Source organism: Orcinus orca, chromosome X, assembly GCF_937001465.1.
Source record: "Orcinus orca chromosome X, mOrcOrc1.1, whole genome shotgun sequence".
Lineage (NCBI taxonomy): Eukaryota > Metazoa > Chordata > Mammalia > Artiodactyla > Delphinidae > Orcinus > Orcinus orca.
Window position 1 is genome coordinate 44661685 of NC_064580.1, and position 17415 is coordinate 44679099.

The window sequence follows — 17415 nt, forward strand, 5'->3', positions numbered from 1 at the left end:
TCTAGGAAGTGCAGAGAGTCCCATACAGGATAAATCCAAGCAGAGACATGCCAAGACACATATTAATAAAATTATCAAAAATTAAATACAAAATAAAAATATTAAAAGCAGCAAGGGAAAAGCAAAAAATAATATACAAGGGAATCCCCATAAGGTTAACAGCTGATCTTTCAGCAGAAACTCTGCAAGCCAGAAGGGAGTGGCGGGACATATTTAAAGTGATGAAAGGGAAAAACCTACAAAAAAGATTACCCAGCAAGGATTTCATTCAGATTCGACAGAGAAATTAAAACCTTTACAGACAAGAAAAAGCTAAGAGAATTCAGCACCACCAAACCAGCTTTACAACAAACATTAAAGGAACTTCTCTAGGCAGGAAACACAAGAGAAGGAAAAGACCTACAATAACAAACCTGAAACAATTAAGAAAATGGTAATAGGAACATACATATTGATAACTACCTTAAAGGTAAATGGATTAAATGCTCCAACCAAAAGACATAGACTGGCTGAATGCATACAAAAACAAAACCCATATATATATGCTGTCTACAAGAGACCCACTTCAGACCTAGGGATAGATACAGACTGTAAGAGAGGGGATGGAAAAAGATATTCCATGCAAATGGAAATCAAAAGAAAGCTGGAGTAGCAATTCTCATATCAGACAAAATAGACTTTAAAACAAAGACTATTACAAGAGACAAAGAAGGACACTACATAATGATCAAAGGATCAATCCAAGAAGAAGATATAACAATTGTAAATATTTATGCACCCAGCATAGGAACACCTCAGTACGTAAGGCAAATGCTAACAGCCATAAAAGGGGAAATCGACAGTAACACAATGATAGTAGGGGACTTTAACGCCCCAGTTTCACCAATGGACAGATCATCCAAAATGAAAATAAATAAGGAAACACAAGCTTTAAATGATACATTAAAGAAGATGGACTTAATTGATATTTATAGGACATTCCATCCAAAAACAACAGAATACTCTTTCTTCTCAGGTGTTCGTGGAACATTCTCCAGGATAGATCCAAACTATACAATGGTGGAAAGACAGCCTCTTCAACAAATGGTGCTGGGAAAACTGGACAGCTACATGTAAAAGAATGAAATTAGAACACTCCCTAACACCGTATACAAAAATAAACTCAAAAGGTATTAAAGACCTAAATGTAAGGCCAGACACTATAAAAATCTTAATGGAAAACATAGGCAGAACACTCTATGACATAAATCACAGCAAGATCCTTTCTGACCCACCCCCTAGAGAAATGGAAATAAAAACAAACAAATGGGACCTAATGAAACTTAAAAGCTTTTGAACAGGAAAAGAAATCATAAAGAAGATGAAAAGATGACCCTCAGAATGGGAGAAAATATTTGCAAATGAAGCAACTGACAAAGGATTAATCTCCAAAATATACAAGCAGCTCATGCAGCTCAATATCAAAACAACGAACAACCCAATCCAAAAATGGGAAGAAGACCTAAATAGACATTTCTCCAAAGGAGATTTATAGATTGCGAACAAACACATGAAAGGATGCTCAACATCACTAATCATTAGACAAATACAAATCAAAACTACAATGAGGTATCTCCTCACACCAGTGAGAATGGCCATCATCAAAAAATCTAGAAACAATAAATGCTGGAGAGGGTGTGGAGAAAAGGGAACACTCTTGTACTGTTGGTGGGTATGTAAATTGATACAGCCACTATGGAGAACAGTATGCAGGTTCCTTAGAAACCTAAAAATAGAACTCCATATGACCCAGCAATCCCACTACTGGGCATATACCCCGAGAAAACCATAATTCAAAAAGAGTCATATACCACTATGTTCACTGCAGCTCTGTTTACAGTAGCCAGGATATGGAAGCAACCTAAGTGTCCATTGACAGATGAATGGATAAAGAAGTTGTGGCACTTATATACAGTGGAATATTACTCGGCCATAAAAAATGAAATTGAGTTGTTTGTAGTGAGTTTGATGGACCTTGAGTCTGTCTTACAGAGTGAAGTAAGTCATAAAGAGAAAAACAAATACTATATGCTAAAACATATATATGGAATGTAAGCAAAAAAAATAAGGTTCTGAAGAACCTAAGGGCAGGACAGGAATGAAGACCCAGACGTAGAGAATGGACTTGAGGACACGGGGAGTGGGAAGGGTAAGCTGGGATGCAGTGAGAGAATAGCATTGACCTATATACACTACCAAATGTAAAATAGATAGCTAGTGGGAAGCAGCTGCATTCCAGAGGGAGATCAACTTGGTGCTTTGTCACCACCTAGATGGGTGGGATAGGGAGAGTTGGAGGGAGATGTAAGAGGGAGGGAATATGGGGATATATCTATACATATAGCTGATTCACTTTGTTATACAGCAGAAAGTAACACAACATTGTAAAGCAATTATACTCCAATAAAGATGTTAAAAATATAATTTGGGAAGTATTCCCTTCTCTTCTCTTTTCTAGAAGAGATGTGCAGAATTTATATTATTCATTCTTTAAATGTTTGGTAGAATTCACATGTGAAACTATCTGGGCCTGAAGTTTTTTCTTTTCTCTGAAGAATTTTATCTAAGAATATAATTTCTTTAATAGTTATGAGATTATTCAAGTTATCTATTCATGTCAGATGAAATTTGGAACTTTGTGGTTTTCAAAGAATTGGTCCTTTCATTTAAGTTGTTGTATTTATGTTCATAGCATTTCCTGATGATGCTTTCATTCTTGATATTTGGTAATGTGTGTGTTCTCTCTTTTTGTTTATCAGTCTTGCTAGGAGTTTATCATTTTTATTGATATTTGCAAAGAACCAGGTTTTGCTTTTATTTGTTTTCTGTTTTTCTGTTTTCAGTTTTATTGATATCTATGCTAATTTTTATTGTTTCCTTTTTCTTGCTTTGGGTTTAAGTTGCTCTTCTTTTCGTAGTTTGAGATGGAAGATTAGATTATTGACTTCAGACTTTTCTTATTTCCTTTTTATTTAATTTACTTTTTTATTTTTTAATTTTTAAATTTTTCACACACACACACACACACACACACACACACACAGTGTTTTATTTTTACAAGAGATAAATAAACTGACACCAAGCATTGTAAATGGATGACCACAACAAAAGCAACAATGATTGCAATTACCAAACATGAAACACACTCATACTATGTCATAATATTGACATTCAGTCCAGTAATCCTCCGCTGTAACAGCTCCTTTACTTTGCAGTGAAAATTGATTTGTATATTTTTTGCCTCTGAGTCCTTGTGGGATTTTTATTTTATTCAAACAGAAAGTCACAAAAATTATAATCATCCTCATCAGTTCACTCAGTCCCATAAAATTAATTTTTTATCTTCATCTTTTGTTAGCACTTTTATGAATTCATCAGTTTTCCATTAGAGTTCTGAAAATGCTGATTCATTCAGTTCAGCAGTATAGTCAGTTACCAGAAACCTGTACTTGTCAGAGTCTTTTCCATGAATTACTTGAAGATGAAACCCTTTTATAGGAACATTTTTGCAAAAGCATCAGAGTACACCCAGAACTGTCTGTACATGACAAAAGACTTAAAAATGACCATGGTTAAAGATTTGATAAAAGTTCATAATAATGCAATTGACAAGGTAATTTAGTTATTTCTGAGATATACATTTTAAAGTAATAACTAGAATTATGACTTATAACATTATAACAGTACATATAAGATTTTTAGAAATTTCAGGTAATGTCTGAAACATTTATATTAACATATTTCCATACAAATAACCCAAAGAAATTTTAGTATTAGTTGTTTTTTTAGTTTGTTTGATTTTTTTATACTGCAGGTTCTTATTAGACATCAATTTTATACACATCATTGTATACATGTCAATCCCAATCGCCCAATTCAGCACTCCACCATCCCCACCCCACTGCGGTTTTCCCCTCTTGGTGTCCATACGTTTGTTCTCTACATCTGTGTCTCAACTTCTGCCCTGCAAACTGCTTCATCTGTACCATTTTTCTAGGTTCCACATACATGTGTTAATATAAGATATTTGTTTTTCTCTTTCTGACTTACTTCACTCTGTATGACAGTCTCTAGATCCATCCACGTCTCAACAAATAACTCAACTTCGTTCCTTTTTATGGCTGAGTAATATTCCATTGTATATGTGTACCACTTCTTCTTTATCCATTCGTCTGTCGATGGACATTTAGGTTGCTTCCATGACCTGGCTATTGTAAATAGTGCTGCAGTGAACATTGGGGTGCATGTGTCTTTTTGAATTATGGTTTTCTCTGGGTATATACCCAGTAGCAGGATTGCTGGATCATATGGTAATTCTATTTTTAGTTTTTTAAGGAACCTGCATACTGTTCTCCATAGTGGCTGTATCAATTTACATTCCCACCAACAGTGCAAGAGGGTTCCCTTTTCTCCACACCCTCTCCAGCATTTATTGTTTGTAGATTTCCTGATGATGCCCATTCTAACTGGTGTGAGGTGATACCTCATTGTAGTTTTGATTTGCATTTCTCTAATAATTAGTGATGTTGAGCAGCTTTTCATGTGCTTCTTGACCATCTGTATGTCTTCTTTGGAGAAATGTCTATTTAGGTCTTCTGCCCACTTTTGGATTGGGTTGATTGTTTCTTTAATGTTGAGGTGCATGAGCTGTTTATATATTTTGGAGATTAATCCTTTGTCCGTTGATTCATTTGTAAATATTTTCTCCCATTCTGAGGTTTGTCTTTTTGTCTTCTTTATGGTTTCCTTTGTTATGCAAAAGCTTTTAAGTTTCATTAGGTCCCATTTGTTTATTTTTGTTTTTATTTCCATTTCTCTAGTAGGTGGATCAAAAAAGACCTTGCTGTGATTTATGTCATAGAGAGTTCTTCCTGTGTTTTCCTCTAAGAGTTTTATAGTGTCTGGTGTTACATTTAGGTCTCGAATCCATTTTGAGTTTATTTTTGTGCATGGTGTTAGGGAGTGTTCTAATTTCATTCTTTTACATGTAGCTGTCCAGTTTCCCCAGCAACACTTATTGAAGAAACTGTCTTTTCTGTGTTGTATATCTTTGCCTCCTTTGTCATAGATTAATTGACCATAGGTGCATTGGTTAATCTCTGGGCATTCTATCTTATTCCGTTGATCTATATTTCTGTTTTTGTGCCAGTACCATACTGTCTTGGTTACTGTAGCTTTGTAGTATAGTCTGAAGTAAGGGAGTCTGATTCCTCCAGCTCCGTTTTTTTCCCTCAAGACTGCTTTGGTTATTCATAGCCTTTTGTGTCTCCATACAAATTTTAAGATGATTTGTTCTAGTTCCGTAAAAAATGCCATTGGTAATTTGATAGGGATTGCATTGAATCTGTAGTTTGCTTTGGGTAGTATAGTCATTTTCACAATATTGATTCTTCCAATCCAAGAACATGATATATCTCTCCATCTGTTGATATCATCTTTAATTTCTTTCATCAGTGTCTTACAGTTTTCTGCATACAGGTCTTTGGTATCCTTAGGTAGATTTATTCCTAGGTATTTTATTCTTTTTGTTGCAATGGTAAATGGGAGTGTTTCCATAATTTCTGTTTCAGATTTTTCATCATTAGTGTATAGGAATGCAAGAGATTTCTGTGCATTAATTTTGTATCCTGCAACTTTACCAAATTCATTGATTAGTTCTAGTAGTTTTCTGGTGGCATTTTTAGAATTCTCTATGTATAATATCGTGTCATCTGCAAACAGTGACAGTTTTACTTTTTCTATTCCAGTTTCTATTCCTTTTATTTCTTTTTCTTCTCTGGTTGCCGTGGCTAGGACTTCCAAAACTATGTTGAATAATAGTGGTGAGAATGGACATCCATGTCTCGTTCCTGATCTTAGGGGAAATGGTTTCAGTTTTTCAGCACTGAGAATGATGTTTGCTGTGGGTTTGTCATATGTGGCCTTTATTATGTTGAGGTAGGTTCCCTCTATGCCCACTTTCTGGAGAGTTTTTCTCATAAATGGGTGTTGAATTTTGTCAAAAGCTTTTTCTGCATCTATTGAGGTGATCATATGGATTTTAGTCTTCAATTGTTAATATGGTGTATCACATTGATTGATTTGCATATATTGAAGAATCCTTGCATCCCTGGGATAAATCTCACTTGATCGTGGTGTATGGTCCTTTTAATGTGTTGTCGGATTCTGTTTGCTAGTATTTTGTTGAGCATTTTTGCATCTATATTCATCAGTGGTATTGGTCTGTAATTTTCTTTTTTTTCTTTTTTTAACATCTTTATTGGAGTATAATTGCTTTACAACGGTGTGTTAGTTTCTGCTTTATAACAAAGTGAATCAGTTATACATATACATATGTTTCCATATCTCTTCCCTGTTGCATCTCCCTCCATCCCACCCTCTCTATGCCACCCCTCTAGATGGTCACAAAGCACCGAGCTGATCTCCCTGTGCTATGTGGCTGCTTCCCACTAGCTATCTATTTTACATTTGCTAGTGTATATATGTCCATGCCACTCTCTCACTTTGTCAGAGCTTACCCTTACCCCTCTCCATATCCTGAAGTCTGTTCTTTAATAGTTCTGTGTCTTTATTCCCATCTTGCCCCTGGTTCTTCATGACCGTTTTTTCTTTTTCCCTTAGATTCCATATATATGTGTTAGCATACAGTATTTGTTTTTCTCTTTCTGACTTACTTCACTCTGTATGACAGACTCTAGGTCCATCCACCTCACTACAAATAACTCAGTTTCAATCGTTTTTATGCCTGAGTAATATTCCATTGTATATATGTGCCACATCTTTATCCATTCATCTGTTGATGGACACTTAGGTTGCTTCAGTGTCCTAGGTATTGTAAATAGAGCTGCAATGAACATTTTGGTCCATGACACTTTTTGAATTATTGTTTTCTCAGGGTATATGCCCATTAGGGGGATAGCTGGGTCATATGGTTGTTCTATTTTTAGTTTTTTAAGGAACCTCCATACTGTTCTCCATAGTGTCTGTATCAGTTTACATTCCCACCAACAGTGCAAGAGGGTTCCCTTTTCTCCACACCCTCTCCAGCATTTACTGTTTCTAGATTTTTTGATGATGGCCATTCTGACCGATACAAGATGCTATCTAATTGTAGTTTTGATTTGCATGTCTCTAATGATTAATGATGTTGAGCATTCTTTCATGTGTTTGTTGGCAATCTGTAAATCTTCTTTGGATAAATCTCTGTTTACGTCTTCAACCCATTTTTGGATTGGATTGTTTGTTTTTTGATATTGAGCTGCATGAGCTGCTTGTAAATTTTGGAGATTAATCCTTTGTCAGTTGCTTCATTGGCAAATATTTTCTCCCATTCTGAGGGTTGTCTTTTGGTCTTGTTTATGGTTCCCTTTGCTGTGCAAAAGCCTTTAAGTTTCATTAGGTCCCATTTGTTTATTTTTGTTTTTATTTTCATTTCTCTAGGAGGTGGGTCAAAAGGATCTTGCTGTGATTTATTTCATAGAGTGTTCTTCCTATGTTTTCCTCTAAGAGTTTTATAGTGTCTGGCCTTACATTTAGGTCTTTAATCCATTTTGAGTTTATTTTTGTGTATGGTGTTAGGGAGTGTTCTAATTTCATAGTTTTACATGTACCTGTCCAGTTTTCCCAGCACCACTTATTGAAGAGGCTGTCTTTTCTCTGCTGTGTATTCTTGCCTCCTTTATCAAAGATAAGGTGGCTGTATGTGCGTGGGTTTATCTCTGGGCTTTCTATCCTGTTCCATTGATCTATATTTCTGTTTTTGTGCCAGTACCATACTGTCTTGATTACTGTAGCTTTGTAGTATAGTCTGAAATCAGGGAGCCTGATTCCTCCAGCTCCATTTTTCTTTCTCAAGTTTGCTTTGGCTATTCAGGGTCTTTTGTGTTTCCATACAAATTGTGAAATTTTTTGTTCTAGTTCTGTGAAAAATGCCAGTGGTAGTTTGATAGGGATTGCATTGAATCTGTAGATTGCTTTGGGTAGTAGATGCATTTTCACAATGTTGATTCTTCCAATCCAAGAATATGGTATATCTCTCCATCTATTGTATCACCTTTAAATTTTTTCATCAGTGTCTTATAATTTTCTGCATACAGGTCTTTTATCTCCTTAGGTAGGTATATTCCTAGATATTTTATTCTTTTTGTTGCAGTGGTAAATACGTGTGTTTTCTTAATATCACTTTCAGATATTTTATCATTAGTGTATAGGAATGCCAGAGATTTCTGTGCATTAATTTTGTGTTGTGCTACTTAACCAAATTCCTTGATTAGCTCTGGTTGTTTTCTGGTGGCATCTTTAGGATTCTCTATGTATAGTATCATGTCATCTGCAAACAGTGACAGCTTTACTTCTTCTTTTCCAATTTGGATTCCTTTTATTTCTTTTTCTTCTCTGATTGCTGTGGCTAAAACTTCCAAAACTATGTTGAATAAGAGTGGTGAGAGTGGGCAACCTTGTCTTGTTCCTGATCATAGTGGAAATGGTTTCAGTTTTTCACCATTGAGGATGATGTTGTCTGTGGGTTTGTCATATATGGCCTTTATTATGTTGAGGAAATTTCCCTCTATGCCTACTTTCTTCAGGGTTTTTATCATAAATGGGTGTTGAATTTTGTCAAAAGCTTTCTCTGCATCTATTGAGATTATCATATGGTTTTTCTCCTTCAATTTTTTAATATGGTTTATCACATTGATTGATTTCCATATATTGAAGAATCCTTGCATTCCTGGAATAAACCCCACTTGATCGTGGTGTATGATCCTTTTAATGTGTTGTTGGATTCTGTTTGCTAGTATTTTGTTGAGGATTTTTGCATCTATGTTCATCAGTGATGTTGGCCTTTAGTTTTCTTTCTCTTTGACATCTTTGTCTGGTTTTGGTATCAGGGTGATGGTGGCCTTGTAGAATGAGTTTGGGAGTGTTCCTGCCTCTGCTATATTTTGGAAGTGTTGGAGAAGGATAGGTGTTAGCTCTTCTCTAAATGTTTGATAGAATTCTCCTGTGAAGCCATCTGGTCCTGGGCTTTTGTTTGTTGGAAGATTTTTAATCACAGTTTCAATTTCAGTGCTTGTGGTTGGTCTGTGCATATTTCCTATTTCTTCCTGGTTCAGTCTCGGCACGTTGTGCATTTCTAAGAATTTGTCCATTTCTTCCAGGTTGTCCATTTTTTCGGCATAGATTTGCTTGTAGTAGTCTCTCATGATCCTTTGTATTTCTGCAGTGTCAGTTGTTACTTCTCCTTTTTCATTTCTAATTCTATTGATTTGAGTCTTCTCCCTTTTTATCTTGATGAGTCTGGCGAATGGTTTATCCATTTGGTTTATCTTCTCAAAGAACCAGCTTTTAATTTTATTGATCTTTGCTTTCATTTCCTTCATTTCTTTTTCATTTATTTCTGATCTGATCTTCATGATTTCTTTCCTTCTGCTACCTTTGGGCTTTTTTTGTTCTTCTTTCTCTAATTGCTTTAGGTGCAAGGTTAGGTTGTTTATTTGAGATGTTTCCCGTTTCTTAAGGTAGGATTGTATTGCTATAAACTTCCCTCTTAGAACTGCTTTTGCTGCATCCCATAGGTTTTGTGTCGTCATGTCTTCATTATCATTTGTTTTTAGGTATTTTTTGATTTCCTCTTTGATTTCTTCAGTGATCGCTTGGTTATTAAGTAGTGTATTGTTTAGCCTCCATGTGTTTGTATTTTTTACTGATCTTTTCCTGTAATTGATATCTAGTCTCATAGCGTTGTGGTCGGAAAAGGTAGTTGATACAATTTCAATTTTCTTAAATTTACCAGGGCTTGATTTGTGACCCAAGATATGATCTATCCTGTAGAATGTTCCATGAGCACTTGAGAAGAATGTGTATTCTGTTGTTTTTGGATGGAATGTCCTATAAATATCAATTAAGTCCATCTTGTTTAACGTATCATTTAAAGCTTTTGTTTCTTATTTATTTTCTTTTTGGATGATGTTTCCATTGTTGAAAGTGGGGTGTTAAAGTCCCCTACTATGATTGTCGATTTTACTCTCGATTTCTCCTTTTATGGCTGTTAGCCATTGCCGTATGTATTGAGGTGCTCCTATGTTGGGTGCATATATATTTATAATTGTTATATCTTTTTCTTGCATTGATCCCTTGATCATTATGTAGTGTCCTTCCTTGTCTCTTGTAACATTCTATTTCCAAGATTGTTCATCTTTGCTATCATTATTCTGAATTATTTTTCAGGTAGACTGCCTATTTCCTCTTCATTCCCAAAGTCCACCGCCTCAATTTTGGGTGATTTGTTGTCTATTCAGTTGTTCCAGAGATACAGGGTACATCAAGTTGATTGTGGAGGTTTAATCCGCTGCTTCTGAGGCTGCAAGGAGAAAATTCCTTTTCTCTTCTTTGTTTGCACAGCTCCTGGAGCTCAGCTTCAGATTTGGCCCTGCCTCTGCATGTAGGTTGCCCTCTGGTGTCGACAGGAGGGGGTTAAAGGGGAACTACCATACGACCCAGCAATCCCACTACTGGGCATATACCCTGAGAAAACTATAATTCAAAAAGAGTCATGTAGCAAAATGTTCATTGCAGCTCTATTTACAATAGCCAGGAGATGGAAGCAACCTAAGTGTCCATCATCAGATGAATGGATAAAGAAGTTGTGGCACATATATACAATGGAATATTACTCAGCCATAAAAAGAAACGAAATTGAGCTATTTGTAATGAGGTGGATGGACCTAGATAGAGTCTGTCATACAGAGTGAAGTAAGTCAGAAAGAGAAAAACAAATAATGTATGCTAACACATATATATGGAATTTAAGAAAAGAAAAAGGTCATGAAGAACCTAGGGGTAAGACGGGAATAAAGACACAGACCTACTAGAGAATGGACTTGAGGATATGGGGAGGGGCAAGGGTAAGCTGTGACAAAGTGAGAGAGTGGCATGGGCGTATATACACTACCAAACGTAAAATAGGTAGCTAGTGGGAAGCAGCCTCATGGCACAGGGAGATCAGCTCAGTGCTTTGTGACCACCTGGATGGGTGGGATAGGGAGGGTGGGAGGGAGGGAGATGCAAGAGGGAAGACATATGGGAACATATGTATATGTATAACTGATTCACTTTGTTATCAAGCAGAAACTAACACACCATTGTAAAGCAATTGTGCGCCAATAAAGATGTTAAAAAAAAATAGGAGTGGCTGATTCGCGGGCTCTGCCTCCTCAGGCCGGGGGGAGGGAGGTGTATAGAAGGCGGGGTGAGCCTGTGGAGGCAGAGGCCCGAGTGACATTGCAACAGCTTGAGGTGTGCTTTGTGTTCTCCTGGGGAAGTTTCCCCTGATCACAGGACGCTGGCAGTGGTGGGCTGCATAGGCTTCTTGGAGGGGAGCTGTGGATAGTGATCTGTGCTTGCACACAGGAGTTTTGGTGGCTTCAGGAGCAGCATTAGCAGTTCATGCCCATCTCTGTTGTCTGTGGTGGTTGCCGGCGGTTTGTGCCCATCTCTGAAGCTCTTTTAAGCAGTGTTCTGAATCTCTTCTCCTCGCACACCCTGAAACAATGGTCTCTTGCCTCTTAGGCAGTTCCAGACCTTTTCCCGGACTCCCTCCCTGCTAGCTGTGGCGCACTAACCCCATTCAGGCTGTGTTCCCTCAGCCAACCCCAGTCCTCTCCCTGGGATCTGACCCACCAGAGCCTCTGCTTCTAGTCCCCACCCACCCTGGTGGGTGAGTAGAGAAGCATGTCAGGCTGGTGAGTGCTGGTCGGCACCGATCCTCTGTGCGGGGATCACTCTGGTTTGTCCTCTGCACCCCTGTTGCTGCGCTCTCCTCTGTGGCTCCGAAGTGTCCCCCCCCACCCACACCCCGTCTCCGCCAGTGAAGGGGCTTCCTAGTGTGTGGAAACTTTTCCTCCTTCACAGCTCCCTCCCACTGGTGCAGGTCCCGTCCCTATCCTTTTGTCTCTGTTTTTTCTTTTGCCCTACCCAGGTACGTGGGGAGTTTCTTGCCTTTTTGGAAGTCTGAGGTCTTCTGCCAGCGTTCAGTAGCTGTTCTGTAGGAGTTGTTCCATGTGTAGATGTATTTCTGATGTATCTGTGGGGAGGAAGGTGGTCTCCACGTCTTACTCCTCTGCCATCTTGAAGATGTCTCCCTATTATCTGAATGCCTCTTTGAAGTGGATGCTTTGGCAATCAGAGCTTAAGTCAGGCACTTGCATTACAAAAAGTCAACCGTCAGGCTTTACACTACAAAGTAGCAAATGGGGAAAGCAAGAATCTAAGTTTTGGAGATGAAAGAGAGAGGGTGTGTTCACTCAAGGTGCTCATAGAGAAGGCAGAGCATCTCCCTCTGATGTAAGATTGGTCACTTACCCAAATGTGTAGGGATAGATAATGCCAGGGTCCTCAAAGGCACTAGAGATATAGCCAGACCCCTAACTGAATGAGTTCTTGCATTCATAGCAGAGTTTCAGCTGGCCAGGCCTGGTAGCACCACTGTCCTCAATACCACAGACCAGGTAGTTACATCTATCTGGATGTGCCTTTGGAGTTGGACAATACGTGGATTCCTGCCCTGTTTGTGTGTTCCTCCAGATGACCTTTGAGATGAGTCATGAGACCCTGTACTTGGCAGTGAAGCTGGTAGATCACTACCTTATGGAGGTAATATGCAAGAGGGACAAGCTACAACTCCTTGGTTCCACTGCTTTTCTGATTGCAGCAAAATTTGAGGTGAGCCTGAGTCCATAGGACCTGGAGAAAACTAATCAATCGGTTTCTATCCAAGCCAGATATATATGTATGTATGTATGTATGTGCATTTACATATGTATGTATATATATGCATGCATATGTGTATGTATATATTATATACATGTATATACATATATATACGCATGTGTGTACATTCACATGTGTATTTGTGTGTGTATACAATTACATACATGCACACAAATAAGTTTTCCTACCGATTTTTTGTCTTCCTAAGCAGGGAAACTGGTGTTGGGTGCAAATGGTGGTGTATTTGTTTCCTGGCGTCAACAAAATTCTCCCTTTTCCTCTTTGAAGATGTGTGTAGGTGGACATATTACTAGTTAAATGGATTGTTCTTTTTAAAGCTTCCTTCTGGACCATAATTTTCTGTCCCCACCCCATTTTCTTCTTCCAGCAACTCCACCTCTGTCTAGTGGAGTCTTGAATTGCTTATATAAGGAAGCATTTCCAAATCTAGGTGCTGGAGACATTTAAGAGAAAATGGCCTGGTGTAGATGGTAATGAGTCCAAGTAAATTAGTTATTTTTGAAGTAGCAGTATAAAAGCAAGTAGCTGGCCTTTCCTTCATAACCATATCCATCTAACTACTTTATCTGAGTCTTTCCTCTTCCTTATATGCTAAATGATCTTGTTCTACTCTCATTTTTCCTTCAGATAGACTAATAGTATAAAACCTTAGGGTTTAGGAACAGAGAAGTAGCAACTTTTATGAGTACAAAAACCTTTAGAACTGTGGATTTGTCTTTGTGTTCCCTACTCAGATCTGTCCCTAACTAGCTTTCTGCTTCCCTTCTTCATTCTCTCCTTTACTCACTAGCTCCTACCTCGATCAGTACCTCCCTCTCTAACTCCACCCCTCCTTTGCTCCTTACTTGCCTCCCTCTCTCACCACTTCCGGCCCTCACTCCACTTCCGGCCCTCACTGCACTTCCACCCTCTCTTCAATTCTGCTCTCTCTCCACTTCTGCCCTTGCTCCACTTCCACCCTCGCTCCACTTCTGCCCTGTTCCACTTCTGCCCTTGCTCGGTAGCTCCCTTCTTCCCTCCAGCCTTCTTTCAATCCCTTCCTTGATCCCTCAATCCCTGTTTTGTACACTCGCTCACTCCATGCTGGGCCCCTCCCTCCATCCCACCCACCCACTCTCTGTTGCTCTTTCTAACTCTCCTTTTCTCTATCCTTCTCTCGCTCACTCCTTCCCCTCCTCACTTGATCCCTCCTTCCATGACCCTCTCCCTTCCACCCTGGTTCTATCCCTCACTCCTCCATGCCTTCCCACCCACCTACCCACCCCATCGCGCCTTCCCTCCTACTCCACCCTCCTCTCTTCCACCCTCCCTCCCTTCCTGTCCCTTTCCTTTGTTCACTCTCTTCTCTCCTTCCCTAGCTAATGTTCTTCCCTCTGTCACTCCTTCTCTCCCTTCCTCCTCCTTCCCTCTCCTCCCTGTTGCTTCTCTAGTGTGTGCTCCCCTCCCTCCTCCTTTGCTTCCTCCTCCCCTCCTCCCTCACCCTTCCTTTTCTGCTGGTTCCTTCTCTCCCCTCCCTGCTTGCTCCTTCCCTCCGTATCTCCCATCCTTGCTCCATGGTACTCTGGCACCATGACTCCCCCCACCTTAACTTCCTCACACCCTCCTTCCCTGTCTCCTTCCTTTTTCCTCCTTCTCTCTCTTCTTCCTTCCTCCCTCCCTCCCTCCCTCCCTCCCTCGTTCTCCCCATTTCCCTCTCTGGCTCACTTCCTTCCCTACTGTCTTGCTCCCTGGTTCCCTTGCTCCCCCTCACTCCCTGCTCCCTCTCTGCTCAGCTCCCTCTCACTCACTTCCGTGGTCACTCCCTCCCACCCACTCATGCTTGTTCCCTTCCACCCTCTTTCCCTCCCTGGCTCCTTTTCTCCTTGGTTCTCTCCCTCCTTCCCATCCTCCCTCCCTCCTGATTGCCCTTGCTCCCTAGCCTCCTCCTTCCCTTTCTTCCTCTTTCTCTTCCTCCTCCCTCACTCTCTCCCTTGTTCCCTGCTTCCCTCTCTAGCTCATTTCCTTCCCTGCTCACTGGCTTCCTGGTTCATTCCCTTGCTCCCCTTCCTTTCTCTTTTCACGTCTCTCTCTTTCTCCTCCTTCCTCCACCTACCTAGGGATGTCCTTGTGGCTTAAGCAAGTGCTCCCTGTCTCAGCCTCAAGGGGGTTAAAAAAGCAGCTGGGGGTTCCTGGACAACCAAGAGCGGGAGGGAGAAGGAGTGTGCAAGGTGCTCTCGTTAGCAAATTTTGGAACAAGGAGCACCCCTCTTCTGGTTATCAGGACAAAGGACCTCCACTAAGTTTTTTGGAGCAGGGGTGTCTTCCCCTCACAGGACTGAGAAGTACAGAAAGACTTTTGCAAGGGGAGGTATGGAGATGATATGAGAAGAGAAGAAAGGAAGGAGCCACTGGTGAGTAGAGCAGTAGAAGGGAGAGTTTCTTGTCCTGGTCTTGTCACTAGGTTGCTGTGTGACCTTGAGCAAGTCACTTCCTCTCTCTGGGCCTCAATTTCCCTGTCTGCAAACCCAGAGGGTTGGTCCAGTTTGTGATCTGAAAATAAAGGTGTGAGAAGAAGGCTGGGGTGGGCAGTGAGGTGCAGCTAGAGAAAAGATTCAGGGGTCTACCTGCCTCCTAGTCCTTTCCCCCAAACTAAGGTTCAACCTGCAAAGGGCAGGACATGGAAAGGTGCCCCAGATTGTGGAGGGGGGTTTTCTTCTCACCCTTGGCTTGGCTTGGACCTTCCCAGTCTAGCCCCCTTGCACATCTCCCATCCCTTGGTCTTCAGTCTCTGCTTAGGTTCCCTCTGTGCCTATCTCTCTCTGTCTCTCACTGCCTATTACCCCAGTAGTGCCCCCTCTCAAACATCTTTATTCATTCCTTAGACAAGAAAACAAAGTGCGGGCTTATTTTCCATCTCTAGCTCCCTTCCTGTGGTCTCCTTCCCTCTGTTTCCCCAAGAGTAGGCCTTAGATTTCCCATTTCTGGCTCTCACTCATTAGAAGAGAGATCAGTGCTTCCAGTCCCTGTGCCATATTATGCTGCTTCCAGTGCTATAAGAATCTACCACAAGAGGCCCTATCCTCTCTCCTCCTGTCTCTCTGATTTTGTTTTTCAGATGTACTACTCAAAAACCAGAAGCTGGCTCTCAGAGCTACCCTGAAGGTTCATGCCAGGGAATGTTATTACCTCCTATCCTTCACCCCTCTCCTCCCCTGCCTTTCATCTCCAAGCAGAGAGGAGTGGGCTGTCTTAGCCTGGTTGTGACTGCCTCTCCTCTCCACCCATAGGAGCCCAGTCCACCTTGTGTGGATGACTTCCTGTACATCTGTGATGATATTTATAAGCGAGATGAGATGCTCGCCATGGAAATCAGCATCCTAAAAACCCTCAAATTTGATATCAACATTCCCATCGCCTATCATTTTCTGCGCAGATATGCTAAGGTAAGACAGGGCAGGTACATCTTCATTTTACCACTGCTGGGTTAGTCCCCTCCATTCCCAGAGTGGCTGCTTGAGTGGTAGGAAAAGGGAAAGGGACAACTGGGGACAGGGGAATTTCTTCTTCAGTCCACCCTCCTAGATTGGCAATCTTTATGGAGTGTGGGGGGAAGAAAATTGCATATTTCCATGGTATGCCTATAAAGTTTTGAGGTGAGGGCAGAGTAGGGGAGGGGAAGAAGATTCTTTGATCAGGAAGGGACACTTGGGAAGTTTAGGGGAGATGCTGTCAAAGTTCTCTTCCTTCACCTGAATATTGGTTACAGGGGAAGTCACTTTGTATTATACAAGTGTGTCTTGTTGTAGGATTTGTGTGTGTGTGTGTGTGTGTGTGTGTGTATACACACATGCGCGCCCACACACACACCCACACACACACACACGCACACACATATTCAAACAAGAAAAGGGAAGGAGTTCTTTTGGAGCATGAAATACCTCCTAGTCTGGAACCCAGTGAAAAGTCAACAGTTGGAGGCCTTCGGCTCTTCAAAGGATGGCATGTACAGAAAGGGGAGGTGGAGGGTACCACAATCACACTTGATAATTTGGTTTAAAACCCTGAAAATGGCAAATACCATTGCCAATTTCGTAATCCCCCCTCCTAAAGATTCTGTGCTTTGGGGGCAGGGTCCTTAGTGTGAGTCATGGTGGCAAAAGAGGTACATTGTTCAGGCAGAGAGCCATTTAGGCCCAAGGTGGGATAACTGGAGTGAGTGAGTGCAGGGGGTTTTCTGCTTGGTGCCAGTGTTCTGAATTGATTGCTGAGCCAGTCTTCTTCCTGCCTTTAGTGTGTCCATGCCAGCATGAAGACACTGACCTTGTCCCGCTTCATCTGTGAAATGACCCTGCAGGAATACGACTATGTCCAGGAGAGGGCTTCCAAGCTAGCTGCTGGCTCCTTCCTCCTGGCCCTCTACATGAAGAAGCTCGGACACTTGGTAAACACTTGTGTGCGGTGGGGAAGAAGGAGTAGGGATTTTAAAAAAACATATTTATTTATTTATTTTATTTTTGGCTGCATCGAGTCTTAGTTACAGGATGTGGGCTCTTCATGCAGCACACGGGCTTCTCTTCAGTTGTGGCACATGGGCTCCAGAGTGTGTGG

General features: G+C 40.7%; 1 protein-coding gene across 1 annotated transcript in view; it reads left to right on the forward strand.

The window, feature by feature from the left end:
- The window catches only part of CCNB3 (cyclin B3), a 54996-nt gene that overhangs the window by 33678 nt on the left and 3903 nt on the right, over window positions 1-17415 (forward strand). The window contains 3 exon segments of the mRNA XM_033409650.2: window positions 12622-12759; window positions 16095-16250; window positions 17099-17248. Of these exon segments, the coding sequence (XP_033265541.2) occupies window positions 12622-12759; window positions 16095-16250; window positions 17099-17248 (444 nt within the window).